General features: G+C 35.1%; 1 protein-coding gene across 1 annotated transcript in view; it reads right to left on the reverse strand.

Annotated features, from left to right (window-relative positions):
• OPA1 (optic atrophy 1 (autosomal dominant)) overlaps nucleotides 1-11499 on the reverse strand; it is a 51460-nt gene extending 39961 nt beyond the window's left edge. Inside the window, exons 1-5 of the mRNA XM_008938868.1 lie at nucleotides 11242-11499; nucleotides 10840-10936; nucleotides 8322-8375; nucleotides 7595-7662; nucleotides 2863-2973 (exon numbers count right to left, since the gene is read on the reverse strand). Of these exons, the coding sequence (XP_008937116.1) occupies nucleotides 2863-2973; nucleotides 7595-7662; nucleotides 8322-8375; nucleotides 10840-10915 (309 nt within the window). The 5' untranslated portion in view covers nucleotides 10916-10936; nucleotides 11242-11499. The remainder of the gene's footprint in view (nucleotides 1-2862; nucleotides 2974-7594; nucleotides 7663-8321; nucleotides 8376-10839; nucleotides 10937-11241) is intronic.
• Between the last annotated feature and the right edge of the window lie 2888 nt (nucleotides 11500-14387).

A 14387-nucleotide genomic window follows, 5' to 3' on the forward strand; every position in this document is an offset into this window, starting at 1 on the left:
GTGCTTTCAATTTTAGTACATACAGTATTTTGAACGTATAGTTCATAATATTACTGTAAGTTTTTAAAAAGCTAAAATTATCATGAAAACTACTAACAGTCACACGACTGATCTGTGATCAATTATTTCTACCCACAAAAAAAATCCAATCAACAATTAAAATAGCGTTATATAGACAGATCGGTATTTGTTTAATCCAGTTCAGCATGGTTTGCTCTTCAAGATTCCTCCTTTCCCCACTGCCACCATAGAGTTATGAGGAAGCTGTAGGGCCATTACTAATTAAGGTTCCTGCACACAAAGATGCATATACCCCTTCAGTAAGATTATCAGAAGCTCCTTACAAAGCTAATCATTTTACACAGTGGATGCTTTCCGACAACCTTTGTCACACACCGTAGAAAATAAGTATGTGCCTCTGAAAAGTCAGTACCTTTAAAAGCAGATACTATTTTTTTGTTGTTGTTGTTTATTTGTTGTTTTTTTTTGTTTTGTTTTGTTTGGTTGGTTGGGTTTTTTTTTATATTCTCTAATCAGGCTATAATTCTGAATGGATCATCTACAGAACTACAATGATTTCCAGCAATATAAATGATAATATCAAGGCCCAGACAAAAAATGCGTAACAAGAAGCCAAGCACAGCAAAACAAGACTAATCCATTACACTGCTATATATTTATCAAAAGGCTGACAAAAAAAATCAACAGGAAACAATTATACTTTTGGTCTTAATATTCTCCGACTGTGAGACAGCTGTTACTATTATTCAATTTACAACTGGAATAGAATTAATAGAGTAATTAAATTAAAATGGGAAATGTGCAAGTAGGTTGAGCAACAGAACTTCCAAGAATGGAAATGAAATGATCACGTTTTCTAGCAGCCAGACAAGCAAGCCAACTCTGCTAAAAACAAGCAAGTTTAGTTCATGCCCTGTCAAAAGGGCATGCAATGACTTATTTCAACTACAGTAACAATTTCTTCTTCCAAAGGAGGACCTGGATCAATGATTGGAATCTTTAATTTACAGCCTCATATCAAGATACGAAAGAAAAGAGTTTATTGTCTCTTTTGATTTGTTTCAAGCAAAAAGATTAGTGTGATAAACAAGACACGTTCCCTGTCATTAGGCAGGTATGCTGAACAGTAGTCTTGAATGCTAAACTAAAACTTTTTATATGCGAGGCAGTTTGACTTTCAGCGCTCAGAGAACAGAGTACCTGCCTTGGAGGACAGAATAACATTTAGAAAGATAGCCCTTAAAGCTATTTCACAGCTTGGGAATTGCAGAATTAGTTTCAAAAAAGTACCAACAAGGTAGAATTTCAATCAGAAACAAATGTAATATCAAGCCTTTTTTTCCCCCTTCGATTAAATTTATTAAGCTGATACATTTATGTATATCAAATATTGCATTGCCTTTCCAGAAATTTTTACATCTTCATATATTATAAACTTCATTTTACAACATTTTATTATAAACTTCAAGATACTACTCCATACTGTAGCTCTCTCACACTGCATAGAATATAACAGCGGCTGAAGGATTTATTAAAACAAAGAGCAACTGAACAAACAGTATTTAAACCACTGAAGACATCTTTGCTCTTCTACTAAAATATACGTCTGGGAGGAAATGAAAGTGAGGACATTTGTAGGGCATGTATTGAGATAAAATAACCTCAAATAATTGCATTTCTGTTATATTGTTATACAACACCTAGATTCACAACTGATGGCAGAATACATCAGTGTTATTTTAAATCCAGTCAAAATATTAACTGAGTTTGAAAGATGAACTATGAGGAAAAAATGCCTTTCACCATTTAAAAAACAAAGTATTACAGGAAGATGAAAAGTTTAGAATGGCCAGGAATTGTAACTCTAAAAAATATGGCAAGAGAGTAAAATATTTAAGTTTATAATGCTACTGTAGTTTCACAGAACAGTGTTTTCCTCTGCTGATGGACTAAAAAAGCATGACAATTGCAGCTTTGTAGCTATGCCTAGATGTTTCATTGACATTTGCTGTATTCTTCTTTCTATGGGAGTTTAGATCTAGGTGTACAGAAAATCAAGTTCTGTATCCAGTGTTCAATTCCCAAGCTGCTGAAAAATATGGGCAACCAGAGAGATTTTGCAGGGGCATAGAGGCAACCAAGAAAGCAATGTGCTAAGAATTCTGGGTTGTAACAGATTAGACAACTAAAATATGCCAATTTAGGAAGCATTTCCAATTAATCTCAACCATATAACAATGACTATAACAATCAAAGCTTAAGTTAAGCAAAGTGATGTGCAAATGTGCAACACACACAGTGTATCAGTATAAACAGTGCCTTAAGAGGGAAAACAGACAAAGGAATACCTTTGATCAATGTATAGTAGAGGCTGTTATTAACAGCAGTAGTTAACTGCCTGTGCAAAATTGTTTCTAAGGAGCTGCTGTAGTTTTCAGATTGGTAACAGCACAAAGCAGGAAAAAATGTTCCCAGAGACACACTGCTTGTAAATAGCTATACTCTTACAAAAGAGAGCCATTATAAGAAAGCAACAGTAAAGAGACTTGACCTTTATTCACATACTTTCCTTTAAATGTGTTTTTTATGTATAAACTTTAAATAACAGTTCGTATAGAGGCAGAGAACATACAATTTCCAGGTAATACAAAGTACCTGTTTTTAACATTATGCTTTAAATGCAACTTGGTTAAACTGAAACAGGACTATACATCTGCAGCGAAGTTGGCCATAATCATCTGGGCCCATGATTTAATTAGTTAGATTTTTCTAGCTGAAATGAAGAAGGCTGAAGTACTTGATTAGTGTGATTACAGTAGACATGGACCCTTAAGCCATCACCTTTCGCTTCTGCTGGGAAGAGCCCATGTTATATTGGTCAGCGGCTCTGCGTGCTTCCTCTTCATGCTGCTGGATTTGTTGTTGTAACAGAATGAGTTCACCAAGCAGGCCCTGCCATGAGTTTATAATAAAAAGGAGAGGAAAAATTTGTGGTGTAAGGAGAACAAAGTTAAACCAAAGGGCATGACAAAGACAGATGAAAAACAGGTATGAATGGGTCAGTGTAAACAAAACTGAAATTTCACTGGCAAGATCTCTTGCTAGCTAGCTGGGAGTGGACACAGCCAACACACCCACGCACCTCACAAATCCAGCTAGAACAAACCAAGAAACATTTAGCTAGGTTCTATAATTATATTCAACTTTAAGCATCTAAATTTTAAAAAAAAAACTCAACTATTCTGGCTTTGAAATATTTTCAAAGGCTCTCATTTCAATTATTCACACAAGAAGTTCTTAAGTACCAGCAATTTTTCAGAGTTTAACCATGCATGTATTTGTAGAGAATGCTTTGGATATTCTACACAAAGTTGTGCACAACAGCTAGTAGGCCCAACTTCATCAGCAAAAGTTCTAATTTTGTTTTTATTCCCAGCAATACAGTTGCTAGAAAGTTTATAGAAAGATATTTTGCCTGCTACTTAAGTTTTTTGAACTATGGGAAGCAAAACCATTTCTAGAGCATAAGGAAAGACAAGGCCCCCTTTCCACTTCCATAACACATTGCAGTTTAAATCCATCCTGTCATAATCCTTCCTGATCACTTCAAAATCCCTGCAACTCAATGCTTACTCCTTTACTTATTCAGAATTTCCACAAAGCTTAGGACTCTTCTCCCTCCACATCAAATACTCTTGTAATGATAACCTGTCTTTCAAAATTGGTTTGCAGATATTATGCCAGCACCCACTGGAACTTTATGTACAATTTATTTCAGAGAATGTGGACAAATGTATTTATGAACAATTTAAATAAAGTTTTTTAAAAAAAATACTACATTTTCTTTTTTAAAAAAATTCAGTGAAATAAAAGGTTTCAAAGATGCATTTCAGGAATCAAAACAAACCCTGAAAGAGAACTTTGGCCTGAGAATTCAGGATATCCACCATCAAGCTACACATCTGTTGCATGAAATACACACACAGGCATGTACACATAAGGATAAAAAACACAGAGGAGAATGGATAAAAGAAGAAAGATTGAATCAAATGACCAAATATAAAACATGTCTTGAATAATGATGCATGTAACATTTCAAGAACAGAAAATCTTCACATCTTTGTTTTACTGGATCACTTTAAGATCTAATAAATTTCTCAGTTGCCAGAATGGCAAATGCATTAGAACTGTGCCAAGAACTCAGACCAAACAAAAGATTTCATTTCTACACAGCAGCAAGGAGAGACTGCCTCACGGCTACACTTTGTATTAGAGGAGCAATAATAATATTTTGCCATTTCACAAACAACTGAACTTTCAATATGTGCTGGCACAGTCCCTTTAAACATTATGCTCTGGATCAAGAAAATACAAGAAAAAACACTGAATAAAACCTGCCATAAAGGCCTTTTAGCCTTTAAACAGGAACTGTAACAAATGCCTAATGTCACATAATCTAATTATATAATGTGCAATTACTTAACACTTAGGCTGGTGTGAACCAGGACACACACACACACAAATGTTCCCATCTCTCTGCCACTGGACACTACCACTGTTTTCACCTCCCTAATCCCCCACCTCAAATCAATCATTCCACTGTAAAAGTAATTATTTAAAAGAATGTTCTTTCCAACTGTTACATTATTATTTTTATTATCAAAGAAAAAGTGTAAAGGGGAATAACATTAGCTGACAAACACAGTGGCACAAATCCTGTAAAGCCATCATGAGAATCTGGGTGCACAAGAAAAAATAAGGAAAACAAGTGCTAACACTGTTACCACAGATGCTTTTAAAAAAAGACATTATTTTACATTAAAAGTTAATATACTGTCCTTCAGCGGAGTATGACTAACTCAAAGTTCCTCATGACTAAAGTATTTGTCTCCCATTTTCATGAGGAACCACAGCCCTCTCTTTTTGCATGTCTTGACTCTTTCCACTATTTTCTACTGACTTCAGTGTGATGGTTCATGAGAAAAGCTGAGCCAAAGTCCCTGCAAGAAAAATCATTAAATGCTACGGGATGTAAAGGGTTGCAAATGATGAGGAAGGTAAAGAGATCAATTTCTAAGTATCTGAATAACTGTCACAATTTTATCCAGAATACCTAAAACACAAAACTGTGAATTGCATAACTTGCAAGAGAGAATTAAGCAAAGAAAATGTTTAAAAAAAGAATAAATATCCAAGTCAAATGATATTCTTTACTAAAGCCTCTTTTCCACTTGCCAGCAGTAGCTGGAGTGAAGAGCTGCAGAATTACTGTGTCACTTCCTACAGCAACTGAAGGTGACCCTGTGATAGTTTTGAATTATTTGTCTTATAAGCCCCAAACCATTACTCGAGTCACATTTTTTTCATGCCCACTTCATCACAGCTATAATCACTATAAACTTTAAAAACTGGACTAAACTTTGGAATTTTTTGGCATTAATAGGAAGCTGAAACTCTTCTGAAATTTTTTTTGGGACAGACAATAGTGCAAGATACTTTTCTAAGAAGGTAACATTGCTATTTCAAGTGGAAGCCTGAATTAGTCCCACTCATGCAGTGCAATGAAATATTTTACTACACTGTAGCTTTTAGTTATCTTCTCTCCTCTTTGTCCATGAACAAAACTTCTTACTTAATCCAAATAGAAACAGATTCCAACTACATTTATTTAAATTACTTATCAGAACACTCCAGGAGTTTTAATTGCATTCACTTTTAAAAAACTTCATACTTTTTATAATAAATTAGAGTCTACAGGATAAAGGCATTAGTTGGAAAGAAACAGTATAGCCTGATTTGGTGTTTGGCACAATGTGCACTCTCTCAAAGTTATCTTGCAAACTAACTGGTTTCTCATTCATTCTACAGAAAGGTTTGAGAGGCTTGTTTGAGGACCATGCCCAGTAAGAGTTCTCCAGAACATTCCTCCAGATCAGAATTCCTAGATTTCTTTATCAGTTACTCATCTTTCCACAATGAAACAAAGCAAACCAGCTGATCAGACACACTTAATACCATGCTACAGCACTTTATGAATTTATATGATCACAATTCTTATTGGCTGGCAGCGAAAGGACTGAATGAAAGGCCATCTAACCCATTGCCTTGAAAATAATAATTTTGCTTGCCAATAAACTAGAGTGATTATGCTTTGTTAGGTATTCATATGTGCCTTGTTTGAAATATCATAGCCAGAACTGATCATATTAATTAGCAAACCAGCAGTTTTTAAGCATAACATATCAGCTATAACTCTGATAGCAAAAATCAGTACATCAGACTAAATTTTGTAAGTCATATTGTTTTATTGTGGGATCACATTTTCTGTACTACAGCCAAAGTTTTGTTGGAATATTAAAATGGAGTTGTCACTGCATCCAAAAAAAAACCCAACAGTATTTATATTAGTGATATTACTGTTATTCAGTAAAAATTTCAGTTAATTTTGCTATCAAAGACAATAAGCTAAGTAAGATGGCCTCTTCTTCACAAATCAATAGTAGATTATCTTTTATGTTTTAAACAGCAAAACCTGTGCTAAGCAATCACTCAAAGGAAAATAAAACAATATATATATATATAGACAGTTTACTGACAAAGGGGAACCAAAAGCTAATTTAATTCTCATGATGAAATCCACCACTGTTCTAAAGGGAAAAAGTTATAAAAAGTGAGCTTTGCTCAGGTTTCACTATATATTGCCATGCAGAATTAATGTAGAATAAATGTATACATGCCTGCATATACAGAAATGGTTTTTTATGTAGAAGCCCCACTTACAGTTCAGATGGTTGCACAAATAAATGTATAATAATTTACAAATTCCCCAATACATATGGTTTTCCTTCCATTTTTATAATGAATTTTTAAAAAGTCACAGGAAAAATGAAAAGCCTTTAAAGAGTGAGCAACATTACAGTTTAGAAATTTAATAGAAAGAAGATCTACTATTCATGAAATCAAAAGAAATTAAACATCATCTTCTTTAAATCAAGGAAAAAATACTAAAACTTTTAGTTCTTAAAATACAATAACATTTTTTTCCAGAATATAGTAACAAAAATGTGATGTATGCTTTATCTAAATAAAGTAAAAAGACAGACTGCTTCAAGAAATAGAAATTTTTTAAGGCAGAAATCCTTAAGTTGAATCTACAGCTGTGAAAATGTCAACAGAAATAAGGTTGCAAGCAGAAATGCTTGCAAATAACTATAAAAGCCTAAACCAACTTCAGTAATAAGCTACAAGCTCAAGTGCCAATCAGAACATACCTTAAAAAATCACAAATGCACACAAAATAACCAAAATTGCACTCTTACTACAAATTAATTTCCTGAAATTAAGGAAAGCAATTCCTGAAGATTTTTATGACTGCCTTGTATCTCCTTGTATACCAAAATGTTCATTATCATTTTACTGTTTATGTATTAAACCAAACAACGCATAGTCAAGTAATTTTCAACGATAAATTCTATTCAAGATGCCTCAAATAATTGTCTACAAGTAGGTACTAAAGCACTTAAATAAAATTCCTGTTATCAAGACATTTTTAGTTTTGCAAGAGAGTAATTACCTTCTTGTACTGTTTGTCGTTGTCATATCCCTGGTCAGTAGCTCTGAATGCTGTTTCTCCTGGGGAACCTAGGACACAATTACAGAAATTCACTATAGCATGCAAAAAGGCACTTAAAAATTCTCAAACTATATCTACTATAAAATGACATTTTCAAGACCTATGAATTATTAACTTAATAATCTTTGAAGTTCCTATTTAAAAAAATTAAGATTCACCTTAAAAAATGGAAAAAGAAATTCAGTTTAAAACTCATCTGAAAATTTGATATCTAGTTTATGACTCGGATTAGTTACATGACAAGGGAGCAGGCAGCTTCAGTTAGACTATCAAAGTCCTGAAAACCTTGTAATATTTATTATTTCTGATAAAAATGAAAAGATAATACAATAATACCAATGGCATTTGTAATGAGACAAAAAAAAATAATTTTAAAAATCTTTCCTATTGTAATAACATAGTTTTTCAAAACAAACTTCTGGAGAACGCCCAAAATACAAAGCACCTGCTAAGGACTGTGGCAAAGAAATAACAACCATTCATCTCTCAGTTTTCACAGGGACGGCTCTAAGTACTTTTAAAATAGTTGGAAAGTCTTTGTAATTCAGTAGTAAATTGGTGTAACTAGTTGTGTTCACACTGATAGTCACTCTTCTTAGCGTAGCAGTGTCTTAATAATTTGCTTTACAGATGCAGGTTAAGGGCAGTAAAAAGGGCTTTTACACACCTAACAACAGAAGTAGATCAGAAGCTCCTATGACTTCACTAACCAAATTGTAACCTGTGAAAAATCAGCAGAAGAGGGGAAATACAAATTATAAATACAAAACAAAGTGCAAAACAAAGATGAGGGACCTTTGTCTCATTTGGAGGATCACACAATTGTAACTGGCAATTATGCCTGAGTATGATAACAAATAATAGGTGACATCTCGCAATACCAGTCAATAACAGCACAATTTTAAACAGCCAAAATACATAGGAGATTGTAATCTACTCGTCCCTCTGTTGAACTTGACCCCTGTTTAGCTTCTCACCGAGTTTCTAAGATTAATAAACCAGTTCCACCATTGGAAGTATTTTAAGACAAAGAAAATACACTTTTTATGCACACCGATACATTTGCAAACACTTAAAGCATTGACTATAACACATCAAAGATATAACCTTCCATGATTAGAAATCTATGTGGTTTGATAATTAAGGTATATCATAGGAAGGAAAAATCTTGCACTTTACTACAGGAATGACTGGGTGAAGTTTCAAGCTATGCTCATCAGCAAGTTAGATGATGATCAAATCAATCCTTTTTAGTTTTAAAAAAACTCACTTATCAGAAATGTCTTACTTAAGTTTCCCAAAAACTGAAAACCATTATGCCTATTACTGCATCAGGACACACTGCATCAACAAACCATCCCCTTGCCTGCTGTAAAAGATTTAGAACTCCTACCTACTCCTTTGAAATACAGCCCCTACCTAAGTTAAATCTACATGCAAGTCCTTCTAGAGCTGTGTTCAGATGGAAAATATCATTCAACTCAAAAGAATATCTTCACTACAAGTGTCTTATTTCACATGCTTGCAACATTAAGACTCATCACTCTCAATAGCCCACCTCTTTCTCCTGTAACAGCCAGGGTATTGATTCTCTCCAGTACCACTCTCACCTTCTCCAAATTCCAGCTGGACATATGCACCTTATATGACTCACTGAAGTAATCTAATCTGTTTTTTTAAGAGTTGCACAAGTTTTCTATTCAATTTCACATTTTGGTTCTCTATACTTGCTACTAGAATTCTTGCTTTTAAAAATACATTACACTTACCTGTGTCCACACCACTTTCAGAAGAGACAATGAGAAGTCATGCATTTTCAGGGTCCACTTTCTTTCAGTGTTTAGGACATACCTGTAACCTCATTTTGTAGTATTTTAGTTTTAATTTTGAAAACGTAATCTGAAAAATTGCTCTCACCAGGAGAAAAATATCCTTTCAGTGCAGTGAAGCTCTCTCCAATCTTGTCAAAATCAGGCAGAAGTTTGGCAAGGTCATCTGCATCGGGAAGGGCTTTGATAATTTTTTCTAGGGAAACAGTACAACAGCTAATGAGAAGGGTTTTTTTCCTATTATTTTGTGAACAAAAATGGCTTAGGCTCTAAAACCTAGCAACTGTTTCAGGACACAGCTTTTTGAATTTGTAAAAAAAATAGTAAATAATTAAAAAGTTTCTTTCCACATGCACCTCCCCCCATTAGTGTTGAAAAAGATTATCAGACCTGAAAAACCAATTGCTTTTTTTAGACTTTGAACTTTCTGATAAGCTGGTTGCCTCAGGTACTTTAAAACTCTAAAATTTAGTGCTGCATTTCATACATCACTCACTCACTTTGTAGAGGATGTTTCAAAATCACATGTCACTGTAACTATACTCATCTCTTGTACATTCAAAAAAATCCCTCAATTTCATAAATAAGCCAATTTTGTAACCCTTGAAAAATAGAAAATTAGCTTTAAAGCACCATAAAAATGTAGTGTCCACTAGCAATAAAGAAAACACATCTCAGTTACTCAGTCTCTGCATTTATCTGTGCAATGCCCAAACATGTAGTAAAATCTTCATGAACTCCTTGTTTTAAAAAGAACACCACCTTACTACCCAGCATATATAAGAAGTAACCTGCTTGATTTTTAGATCTCTTTCACCTGAAAATATGCAGAAAGTCTACTGTAACCAGAAGATTCATGAAAACAATCTGTATTTTAAATTTTCTTTCCTTCTATATCTTCAAGGTAATTTTGTAGATAGGTAGGTTCACTAATCTGAATTTTCAATTTCAATTGGTCTTTTACTCATACATGTCTTCTGCTTATCTAATATTTTAGTTTTAAATGTCATTCATACAGAAAGAAAGAACTTTGCATATAATAATAACCAAATTGTGTAAGTCCCCTTGATCATGCTGCAACTTTCCTTTCAATAATGGGATTGGATGGCCATATGAAAGGACCAAGAACATACTCAAATGAAAGGATATATTATGGACTATCAGTACTAAACAATGCTTCATTTCTTCCTACAAACACACCGATACAAATACCTTGGTAAGACACAAACGCTGAACTCTAACAATACAAGTTCATTCAAGTTACAGCTATAGAGATACTACTGGAGAGAGGCACTGAGGACCTATCCTCTCATATTTAAGTGTGTAAATAGAGTGAAGTTTTAGCTTTTGTGATACCGAAGTCAATATGTTCATCAAGCTCCCAAATGAAGTCAGGAACAATCCACTTATATTCATCGAGGTCTGGCAACATCTCCTTCCACTGATCATATGTCTAATACAAAAAAGAAAAAAAATAGTAGAAACAGAAAAGAAGTGCATGTAGAGAGGCATATGACCAATCTATTGAAAAGTAGTATGTATAAAACATGCTAACCCACCATCTTTTAGATATTATTTGGATCTTTTAAAATCCACACCAGTGCTCTAAACAATCTGTTTGCCATACTCACATTTACTGTCATTAGTTAACCAAAAAATAAAACATTGTATTTTTGTGGATATACCAAGAACTATTGTTCTCATGTATATAACAATAGCAAAGACAAAATACATAGAATAGCCTGCAGAGATAAATACCTTCTTAGCTGTATAACCACCACCTACAGCAGATCCCAATATAAGATAGCGAATTTTGAGTAGCCTTGATGCTAGCCTAGCTAGCCAAAAGTTTCTGTGGAACTGGTATCCATATTTGACATTTAAAAGTTTTGTTTTGCGCAGGGGAAGACGACTCAGGGAAGAGAACAGCTGAATGGATATCCTCAAGGGAGGCCTCTGACATCTGGAACCTGGATAGGAGGGATGGCGTATACTCCGGGAAACAAGATGCAAGTTTTGAAGTGATGATTTTCTTCTTACTCCATAGCTGCTATTTGCTAGACCCCGGCAGATGACACTGAAAAAAAAGAAAGGAAAACTCTGAGTAACAGACTTCCTCAACACACCATTAACTCAATAACCTCTTTAGAAGTAATTCACACTGCATTTTAACTGGTTACAGATAAATTAGAGCATCATTCTGAATGCACAGTTTCCTGCTATTTTTGGTATTCTACCAGGAAAATAAAAAGCTGTAAACTTCTTGAACAGGCACACCATTTCTAGTGATCTAGCACTAGTGATCTAGGCACTAGCATATCTAGTGATTCTAGTGATAAAAACAAAACCTTAAATAAAATTTAATTCATAACAGACTTCATAAATGTAACTTCCAAACTGGATTATGGAAAGTAAAATGGGTGGGGTAAAACACAGTTTGGGCAAACAGGAGCTAAAAGTCCACAGAAGACTGTGATCAACTTGCTACATAAAAGAAAACTTGACAGTTTGGCCTTTCTTGTTATTTCAAATTAATTTTTCAGACAACTGTAGTAGAACTTCAGTAGAAGTTAGCAGAGGAATTTCATATTTGAAAACACGTATCTGAAATGGTTGAATCACCATCCCTGGATTTATTTAAATGCTATCTACATAGGGTGCTCAGGGATATGGTGTAGAAGTGGCCTGGTAAAGATAGATAATGGTTGGAATCAATGATCTTAAAGGTCCTTTCCAACCACAGTAATCTTGTGTGTGATACTTAAAAAAACCCAATACAACAATAAAATTTATCTTTAATACACAATACAAAGACAAAATTCCTTTGCAAAATACTTTTGCCTTTTTTGGCAAAGTAAATTGTTCTTTGGAGTTGAAGCATGGACATAATGCCTTCTTTCAGTTCCTTTCATTCTAACATTGTGCAGTTCTGGGATCACAGCATTATTGTTTTGTTTTAGGTGACGCAGGGCCAAGATTACCACACCCGTGTTTGTTGAAGACTTCAGTAAAGTAATTCTGATTTATGCAAGAGGGAAAACTTCAGTCTGAAAGATGTGACTCTGAAAACAGAGCTTAGTCATGAAACACATATTAAACACAGGAACCTTATTGAACCTGCCCACATTAAAAAAAACCAACAAAACACACAGGCTGAAACAAAGATCTTTGTAGATTTTTGGTTACACTACCAGCATGCTTCAACATTTTGAGATAGCTTTCCTAATTTAGGGAGAAGACAACTGCTCTGGAAGAAGCAATTACTTCGGTAGCTTTTCAGTCCAACCAACACAGCAGAATGGTTAATATCAAACCATTTACTGGATGCAAAATATGAATGAAGCTACAGTTCTTGTAATTAATGCTTGTCCACTGATACTTTCTTCTGGGATTTCAATATTACCAAGTGCATTTACTTACAAAGAAGATAAACACAAAAGAATAAAGTGCTTCACACCATTGAGAAGGCAAATTATTCATCCTGTAATCCTAAATAATTTCAAATTAACAGATCTTAAAGAGAACAAGTGAATCATATAAAATGGAAAATACCACAACATTTTCTATTAACATGCTCTATATAATCTATGCAGCTCTTTTCCCTTGAGATTTTCCATGTACTAGAGACATTGTCTGTGAATGGCATATTATTAATGTCCAAATAAGTGAAAGACATCGCTGCAAAAGCACTTTTGATCCAGAAATTGAGCTTTTGGAAGGTAAGTTAAAAATCAGAATTATGTTCATTGAGACATTCTCCTCTCTTAAAAGGCCAATTTCTTCCAATGATCTGTGTTTAGATATTTCCTTTAGTATAATGGAAAGCTTATAGAAGGAAACTCCACTGACTTGTTATCAAAGTCCTCATTCATAAAAATCACTATGATTTTAAAGGGTATTCTCTTGCTGCTATACTAAACTATTTAGAAGCCTCTGCCTTTGCAATAACAAACTTAGTAACTAGAAAGAGGGCAACAGGCAGGAGCAGAATAATCCCTCAAGTAGTAACAAGTTTCTCTTTGACATGGAATTACCAGACTGAGAAATTAACCACAGAGAGCACCAATACAAGAGGCTACATAACAATAAAAAATTGCAGTGCCTCCACAATAGAAATTATCTTCACAGAAAAGTGCAGTTACACTGAAAAGGGTGCCACAAGAATGCTATTAAATGAAATATTTAATGAGTTCCAAACCTGAAGCCTCTTGAAAGCCGTTTTAAGCAACAATAACAAAAATTAGCCTTCCAGACATGAGCTCTGTCATTAGAATCTGCCCAACTACAGGCCTTCAACCTGACTACTCCTGCATTGCACTGAGATTATAGATACCTCGTAAAACCACAAAATGTGGCCTGTTACTACTGATAGCCAAGCACTGCACCTGGGAGTCACACCTAACATTTTACATATATTATTCCATTTAAGAGTTAAACAAATAACCACCTCAGCTGGGGTAAATTTTCTGTAAGGATAGGCTATATACACTTTTTTACACTGCAGGCTTCCAAATACAACTCAACAAAGAGCACTGGGGTATTTTCTTTCTCATTCAGCGCTAAACAGCACTTATTCTCCTCCTGCTGCTCCCAAATCCGCCACGGAACGTTGTGAGGTTAGCGGCCGTTCGGCTTCACGGCTTCTGGCTGCAGGCGTGCAGAAGGATGAAGAGAGAGAGGCAAGCAGGGAAGCTGCTGGGGAGGGCCCACGCCTGGACACGAAGGGGTCCCGAACGGCCTAGGGCGGGAATGCGGGAGTCGCAGCTCCCTTCACATCGCACCCCCAGGCCACGGGGGAGCAGAAGGACGGGGAGGTTCCGCCCGGGAGCGGCAGCCCCGCCCGGGCAGGCCCCGGGCTCGCCCTTGCGCCACTCACACATCCCCCAAAAGCCCCGGCCCGGCCA

Source organism: Merops nubicus, unplaced genomic scaffold, assembly GCF_000691845.1.
Source record: "Merops nubicus isolate BGI_N331 unplaced genomic scaffold, ASM69184v1 scaffold35330, whole genome shotgun sequence".
Classification (NCBI taxonomy): domain Eukaryota; kingdom Metazoa; phylum Chordata; class Aves; order Coraciiformes; family Meropidae; genus Merops; species Merops nubicus.